General features: G+C 63.8%; 1 protein-coding gene across 1 annotated transcript; it reads right to left on the reverse strand.

Moving 5' to 3' along the window:
• Nucleotides 1-297: 297 nt before the first annotated feature.
• Nucleotides 298-8,343, reverse strand: SEPTIN4 (septin 4; the record flags this gene model as incomplete). Its single annotated transcript, XM_080357232.1, has 12 exons — nucleotides 298-398; nucleotides 680-779; nucleotides 2,914-3,076; nucleotides 3,354-3,450; nucleotides 3,815-3,916; nucleotides 4,257-4,374; nucleotides 4,461-4,595; nucleotides 4,769-4,892; nucleotides 5,758-5,844; nucleotides 5,978-6,071; nucleotides 6,303-6,602; nucleotides 8,308-8,343. The coding sequence occupies 12 exons, from the start codon at nucleotides 8,341-8,343 to the stop codon at nucleotides 339-341; spliced, it is 1,416 nt and encodes a 471-aa protein (XP_080213358.1). The 3' UTR covers nucleotides 298-338.
• Between the last annotated feature and the right edge of the window lie 288 nt (nucleotides 8,344-8,631).

Below are 8,631 nucleotides of genomic sequence, written 5' to 3' on the forward strand. Positions count from 1 at the left end.
ACACGGGGACAAGGGACACGACTGGGGAGCAGGCTGGCCAGTGGCCCTGCCCTGAGCGGCAGGGTGCACAGAGAAAGCCAAAGCTTGGGGGACAGGACTGTCCCCAGCCCGTGGGGAGTGGCTGGGGCAGCATCTGGCCGAGACAAGGGACCCCCGGGCTGGGTGGCCTGTCCCCTCGCTGTCCCCACGGGCTGGGCGCTGGCCAGTTGGCTAAGGCGATACCGCAGCAGCGTAAGGTGGCGGGTGCGGTGTTGGTACCGGGGCAGGATGGAGCGTGATGTAAACATTTCTGATCTGGGGGGGTGGCAAGGAGGAGGAGGAGGAGGAGGAGGAGGGGGCTAGTGTGAGTCCTTCATCTGCTTCTGGATCTTCTGCAGCATCTCCTGCATCCGCCGCAGCTGGAGGGGAGCAGAGCAGGGAGCATGGTGGGGGCTGGCACCCCCCAGCCCCCTTGCAAACAATAGTTGGGTTGAGCATCCCAAGCAAATTGGGATCCCCGAGTCCTGTGGGTTGGGGAGGGAACCTCTGACACCCCTCCAGCACCCCCCACCATGGCTGGCAGCTGCTGGGATGCTGCGGGAAGGGTGGTCCCTTGCAGCTGGGCCATCACTGGGGCTTGGGACATGGGGAAGGGGGTGCTTGGGGGTGCTCGGGATGCTCAGCCCACCTCCACACTCACCTCCTCGTCCTTCTCCCGGATGAGTTTCTCTGTCTCCGCGTCTGGCACCGGGGAGATGACAGGGATGGGGAAATCGGTCCCGCTCTCTCGCGTCAGCTTGCTGCGGGCAGAGAGAGGAGGTGAGGATGCTGCCAGAGCCCTGACAGCCCCTGTGACACCCGGGGGGACATTCCCCAAGGGTGCTGCAGCCCTGGACACCCCAAACCTTGCAGATACCTACTGCCCACCTGCACAGACCCTGCACCCCCCTGGGCTGGCCCTTTTCCTGGTGGGAGGGAACAAGGACACCTCCAGGTTCCCCCCCAGACCTCAGCATCCCTGATCTGCTGCAAACCAGTCTGGGGAGACCCAGGGAGGCACCACCACAGCAGGGGTGCCAGGGACCCCCGGGCACAGAGCCCACCCGGGTGCTTCAATCTGGGCTTGGGCTCTCTTCACCCAGTATTTCCTCTGCTGCTTTCAAACATCATAAACTCAGCACCTCCTTCCTCTGCCACATGCCCAGCTCTGTGGCAGGATGGGGTCCCTAAGCACCCCACTGCCCGGCCAGCCCTGGGGATGCTCCGTGCCTATTTTTCCCCCAAGCATCAGCTCCTGCTCAAGCCCATCCCTGCTGGAGGGAGCTGCAGGCGTGCCCCGGGGACACCCCACCGCGCAGAACCACAGCGAGCAAAATCGATGGCTTGTCCCATGCCACCGGCAATGGGGAGGGACCAGCTCTCCCAGCTGGGTCCCTGTGGATCCCACACGCTGTCACGTGGCTGGGACACCGCTGTCACGACTGGCAAGCGTCACGTGTGACACCGTGTGCCACCGCCAGTGCATCCCCTCCATGTGCCAAGGGTGAAGGACACGGCGGGTGTTGCACGTGCGGGCTGGGCCCTGGGGGGTCCCGGTCGTGCCGGGGGCCTGGCAGCGTGTTAAGGGTTTTGGCCACATTTTGAGCCGCTTTGGAACTCACTGCCCCTTGTCACGGCTCCTCACCCAGAGGGACCCAGGGGAAGCTTGTCCGTCCCTGGCAGCAAGACAAGGCTTCAGGCACTGGGCACGGGGCAAGGGGCTTCACCAGCCTGGGAAAACCCGCCTTCCGCTGCCTCCTGCGCCCCAAAACCACATCCCCCTGGGAGGGCAGGACAATGGGGGTGTCCATCCTGCAGCCCGACCCTTGGGCTGGGAAACTCTGGGTGCCACCACCCCGGGACACATCCCTCCATCCCCCTTTGCCTGGGCGAGCCAGGGTGCTGGTGCTGGCACCCAAGGGTGACTTGTATGGGTGGTCACAGGGCCAGTTCTCCCCGGAAGCAGCTGCCTGGCCCCTGCACGGGCACAGAAGGACCGAGACAGCATTGGGTACCAACAAGTACTTTATGTAGGGGCCAGAAGGGCAGTGGGAGGGGGAGGAGGGCGGAGGGGCCCAAGGTGACCCCGGCCTGATCCTGGCTCAGTCGGCGGAGCAGTCACTGCAGCACAGCCTCAGCGTGGAGGGGTGCCGCCTTCTCCGGCAGCACGTATGGAGAGACCAGCTTAGAGGCACCTAAAGCCATCCCCACCACCAGCACTGCTGCTTCAGCCCCCCCTGGACCCACAAAGCCCCCACTTGCTCCAGCGCCCCGACCGGGGCTGCACAGCCCCACAGTGACCCTGCTATGGGGGGATTCCCCCCAGTATCTTGAGGTGGCTCACGGGGATGCAAGTGCCATGAATCTGCCTAGCACCTACAGCACGGCTCTGGGGCCAGCTGTTTTCTGGGTCCTGCTCCAGCCCCAAAGCCTGCATGGTCCCCCTCACCACTGGAGCATCCCACCCCACCTGTCCTGCACAGTACAGGGTCTTTCTTGCTGCTGGAGCATCCCCCAAGACACTTTCACCCAGGTCCTCCATGCTGCTGGAGCATCCTTGCCTGAGCTGCCCCCAGGGAGGTGCAGGGTCCCCATCACTGCTGGAGCATCCCCCAAATCCAACTCTGAGGGGATGCAGGGTCTCCCTTGTTGCTGGAGCATCCCCCTCCACAACCAGTCCCAGCCCAATGGCACGGGAAGAACCCCCCACCACCTTGGGGCATCCCCCACATCACCAGTTCTTCCACATCCAGCCCACCACGATGCCCAGCATGGACCCACACACAACCCCAGTCCCCCAAGATCACCACTTGCAATGGGCCGAGGTCATCCCAAAGAGAGGAGAAGTCCCTCCAGACCCCCCCGCAAGCTGGCACCCCACTCCAGGCCCCATACTTGCGGTTCCTTTCCTTCACCACCATGCGGGTCATGCTCTGGATGCACTGCGTGCGGTAGTTCTCGTAGTGGGTTTCCCGCGTCACGTCCTTCAGGTCCTGCATATGGGTCCTCACCAGCATCGTCCGCAGCTTCACGAAGTCACAGTGCGACGGGTTCTCCACTGCAGGGAGAACCTGGGGTCAGGGGGCCACAACCATCCCCCTCTGTCCCCCCGTGCCACCACAGGCCATGTTGGGCATTGGAACAGGCTGCCCAGGGCAGTGGTGGAGTCACCATCCCTGGAGGGGTTTGGGGGACACATAGATAAAGTTCTTAGGGACACGGTTTAGTGTCAGTGTTGGGTTAATGGTTGGACTTGATGATCTTGAGGGTCTCTTCCAACCAAAATGATTCTATGATGTCCCCAAAAGGACCCCATGGACACAGCCCAGCATTACCTTCCACGATGCCCCAGGGGTAGAGGCGCCCACGGACGCGCCGGCCTTTGGCCTCCACGATTGTGTTGCTGCCAATGACGGCGAAGGGGATGCTCTCCTGCGGGAGGACAGCAGGGGCTGGCAGAGCTCGATCCGGGCTGACGTGGCCCATGTCCCTCCACATACATCTCCTGGGCTGTATCCATCCCCATTTGCCAAGATCTCCCTGAGCCCCAGCCATGGAGACTCCCAGGTGGGACAGCAGCATGGGTTTCTCCACCCCAGCCCCACAAGCTGCGGGTGGCACCTGCTGGGTCTTGGTGACACATCTGGGCAATGCAACATGTGCCAACCCCACCATGCTGGGGCTGCTGGAGACCTTGTGGGGCCCCAAAGAATCCTAAAGCTACCCTAGGAGGACATGTCCTCTTGGCCACGGGGCTCTGCTCCTCCAAGGATGGGACTAGAGGGGCCAGACCCACCTTCAGCGCCTGGTCTTGCAGCTTGAACTCCTCATCCTCATCTGAGTCGCACTCGGGGAACTGGTAGATGCGGATGCCGTACTGGTCGATCTCCTCCCTGATCTGGAGGCAGACAGCCCCACTGAGGGCACGGCTCTGGCCCTCAGAAAGGCACCAGTGCCCCCCAAGGACCCACAAAAGCCTGTCCCCCAAAATTTAGATGTCATGGACACCTCTTCAGGTCCTTCCAGCCCCTAGCTGAACACCAGAGAGATGTGTCCTTGGTGGCCACGTGGGCAACACTGTCCTCTACAGTGCTGCAAGCATGGAGGATTCTCTGTGGCAAAGCCCAAGCAGGGGATGGAGAGAGGATCCAGCCAAATGGGGACCCCAGCCCCCAGGGTACCCCCATTCCCAGGGACCTGCTGGGATGGCTCCAGCCTGAGACAACTCGCCTCCTTACCTTGTTCTTCATGCGCTCCACCTCGGTGGGGGTCAGGGTGTCAGCCTTGGCCAGCACCGGCACGATGTTCACCCGCTGGTGCAGGGCTCTCATGAACTCCACGTCCAGGGGACGGAGGCTGTGGGTGGAGCCCGGTGAGCACCATCTTGCTGAGCCCCTTCCCCAGCACCCCCTCCCAGCAGCGCAGGCAGGGGCTGCCCGTACCCGTGACCAAAGGGGGAGATGAAGTAGATGCAGCAGTGGACACGGTTGTCCTGGATGTTCTTGCGGTTGAGGCCGCTTTCATCACGGAAATACTGCTCGAACTGCTGGTCGATGTAGTCAGCAACTGGCTTCCAGCTGCGGAGACAGGGAGGTGACCATCGCAGTCCCCTGTGGGACCCCTGGGCTTTGCCTGGAGCCCCAGCTTAACAGCTCCCATGGCTCAGCATCGCAGCCCAAGGACCCACGGGAATCCCACCCATGGAGGTGCTGCCCAGCCCCGGGGGCACCCCCACCCCCATGGGACATACCACTCGGTATTGTTGACAGCGTCACCAAAGCCCGGCGTGTCCACAATGGTCAGGCGCAGCTTGACACCCTTCTCCTCAATGTCCACCACATGCTTGGTGATCTCCACCGTCTGTGTGATGCGCTCTGTGGTGGTGGAAGACATGTCAATGGTGGGGGGGACACCCCAGGTGAGAGACAATGAGGGTGTCACGGGGAGACGCTGCAGCTCTCGAGTGTCACCCTCTCCCCTGGGGACTGGAGTGGCTTTGCAGGATCAGCCCCAACATGCGCTGGGGTCCAGCACCATGGTCCATTCCATGACCCCCACATCCACCCATCTCTCGGTGGCTGTACCACCACTCCCCATGACAGCCCAGCTCTGGCAGCACAGGGGTCTGCAGGAGCATTTTTGGCTCCCTGTACCCCCACGTGTGACCCCACAGCTCTGGGGCTGCACATGGCCCCAGGCACCTCCATGTCCCTGCATCCCTGTGTCCCCAAGGATGCTCCCATGGTACCGTGTGCGTGTGGCCGCAAGCATTTTGGCTTTTGCTCTGAGCAACGGAAACAAATCAAACAATTGCCTCAAAACAAATCAAACAACTGCCTTGAACCCCTGAGGATTTGGGCAAGTTTGGGCAATTTTAATTCAAAAACCACCTGCAGCTGAACCGGCACCATGCCCCAGACCCTGACTGTCCCCAGCCTCCCGGATTTGTCCCAGCTCCAGCTGATCCCCACAAGCCAGGACTTGTTTTCCCTGCAGGGACAAAGCCCCGGCGGGAGGTCCCTGTGCTGGGCAGCAGCGAGGTCCCCCGTGGCCTTGGAGCAGCCCCCAGTGCCATCAGGCAGCTGCCAGCATGTCACACGTGGCTTCAGAGACCCAGAGGAGCCCAGCTGGGAGGGAGAGGGACTGCAGACTCTCGGGAGTAGCGTGGGGCTCTGCAGCCCCCCAGGACACCCCATTCCTATGACTGTCCCCCCCATTGCTGGGACTGTCCCCCCTCACCTTCGGCATTGAGCAGCTTGCGGTCCCTGTACATGTCCGTCAGGAAGAGGCTGTTGACCAGGGTGGACTTGCCCAGCCCAGATTCCCCTGGGACAGAGGGACAAGGGGGAGGGGGAACAGTGGTTAACAGGGGACACGAGACTCTGGCCATGCCCTGGCAAAGTTGAGACTCCCCTGCCATGGCTTTTGGGATCTGGAGCAGGGTCAGGACCCCCCGTACCTGCCACCATGAGGGTGAAGTCAAAGCCCTTCTTCACCGACTTGCGATGGACCTGGTTGGGCAGTGTGGCAAAGCCCACATACTCCTTGTCATCCTGCAGACGGAGGGGACATGGGACAGAGGATGTCATCATCCCACCCCTCTCCCATCCTGAGAGGCCACTCCCTTCTCCCTTGCACCTCAGGAGATTCCCCACGGCTGGAGCACCGCAGGATGCAGCTATGTCCACCCCAACCCCTTGGGTTCAGATAGGGGGAGCATCGTCTACAGTCACTCCTGCAGCCCCTTGGCCCATGTTCTCCCCTCCCTGCAGATGCGTTTTCACCTCGGAGGAGTCATAGGGGTCCAGCTGCCCCCAGGGGCTCCGCGGGCGGTTGGGGCTGGGGGGCGGGGGGGCGGTGATGTGCTGCTGGAAATCCAAGGGCCGAGAGCGGGAGAAGATCCTGGTGTCCCTCTCGTCGGTGGCTTCGTCAGGGGGGACCCTGCTCACACCAGAGAGGGGGTGGCCGGGCTCCCGCCGGCTCTCCGGGGTCTCCACCTTCCTGGGGCTGTCAGTCGGTGGGCAATCCCGCAGGAGCTGGGTCAGCTCAGCCTCCTCCGAGTCCTCCTTCAGGAAACGCTTTATCTAGGAACCAAGGGAGGAGGTGACACTAATGGTGACAGTGCCAGCCTGAGGTGGCATCACCCAACTCAGCATCACAAGCCCCCCGAGCTGCAGCAGACAGACACATGCACCCCAAGGATGGCTGGGATGGGAGGAGAGGGGACACATAGCCACCCCAGGGAACCAGCCACCACCCGGGGGACAGCCATGGGGACAGCTATATGGGGGTGGCAGTGGGGACAGCCGTGGTCCCATGCACCGCGGGTGCTTACAGCTTGTGGCGCGGGGATGGCAGCCGGCTCCTGGCACTCTGGGGGACAAGGACAGGGACCTTCCCCCTGGGCACCCTGCCGCTCCTTGGGGTCTTCTAGGGGAGGCAGGACCCCCACACACCCCATGGCCTGCCGAGAGGATGGGGAGAGGACACCAAGATAGATGAGCAGCAGCGGTGGCGGAGCTGGCAGGGGGGCCAAACCCGGGGGGGCAGATGGTGGGCAGGGGTCTGTCTGTCCCCTGAGCCATCTGCCCACTCCCAGGGGCTGACAAGGACACAAGGGGCTCCTGTCCCTGCGGTCCCAGGGGACAGATCGACCCACGACCCTCACCAGCCCCACGTGCAAAGGGGCAGCACAACCTGTCGTGCAAGGGGGCTACGAACCACACGGCCACCCCATGGCCATGTCCTCACGTGCACGGGGACCCCGACACCTCCTTGCCCTGGCTCTGCCTGTCCCGGAGCTGGTGCAGGCAACAGCCGCGCAGGGGCGGGGGGAGCCGGGTGCGGTGGCCCCTGCACTGGTGCCCCCAGGGGGTGGCGGGGCTGGGACAAATGACAGGGACGGCTCCACATCCTGTTTACTAGCGCTGGCGGGAGGGGACACGTTCCAAGGGCATGTCCGGCATCGACTCCCATGGCACCGAGCCGTCCTGCACCAGCCCCACAGGCAGGGACACTCCCAAATAGGGGGCACACCAGGCCCGGGGAAGCCCCTGATCCTTCACCCTCCAACCTGAGGGTCAGTGCAACCCCCAGATCAGGGCCCTCCATGGGGACACGTGTCCTCCCCCGTCCTGTGTCCCCGCTCCATCGGCAGGGGGGACAGCCATGCCGGCGGCAAGGCGAGATGCACCGAATTAGCTGGAAACAAGGTCACGGCGCTGCCGGGGCTGCGCGCTTACATGCCTGCCCCCTGCCCCCCCCCACGGCCCCCAGCACCGGGGGCCACAGTCCCAGGCTGAGGGGGCAGCAGGTGCCCCAGGGCAGGGGCTGCAAGGGCCCCCACGCTCCCCTCTCCCTCAGCAGGCTGACAGCGCTTGGTGTGTCTGTGTGACCATCCTCTTGCTCACCGACCTTGGCCTGGGGGGGCTCAGCACCAGCCCCCACCAGCACACAGCCCAGCCGGGGATCACACAGGCCTGGGACATAATGCTGCCACCACCAAGTGCTCTCGGCCCCACTGCTGCTCCATCCCATGGGGCTCCAGCCCTTCGGGGGTACCCCCTGTCCCCTGTCCCCAGACACACCGATGGCCTCACCGATGCTGTGGCACGGGGGGGTTGCACCGCATCCTCAGGGGGTTCTGCACCAAGTGCATCCCCCAGCAGCAGTTGTCCCAGGAATGGAGCATCAACTGCGCCACCTTCCCACAGCACCAGGGTGCTCCAGGTCCCCCATCCCCATCTGCCCCCTCTCTTGTCCCACCAGGGAGGGACACTGTCCCCGTACCTCTTGCCCAGGCTGCAGCTCGGGGCAGGTGGCCATGGCAGAGCCGGCGGCACCCGTGGCCGGGAGAGGATGGTGAGCAGCACCAGCTGCGCTGAGGGATGGGGAGGGATGGGGAGCAGCATTAGCATAACTCCACCCTGGGCAGGCACCGGCACCCACGGCACCCAACAGCCAGGAACGGCCCCTGCGGGTGCTGGGGGCAGGACCAGCGGGGGGCAGAGGAGGGGAGAGTCCAGGCCAGCTCCTGCCTGGCTGTCGACCTGTCAGCGACCAACAAAGTGCTGTGGGCCAAGGAGGTGGCAAGGCAGGTCCTGGCGGGCTGCA

Source organism: Nesoenas mayeri (assembly GCF_963082525.1).
Source record: "Nesoenas mayeri genome assembly, chromosome: 20".
NCBI classification, from domain to species: Eukaryota; Metazoa; Chordata; class Aves; order Columbiformes; family Columbidae; genus Nesoenas; species Nesoenas mayeri.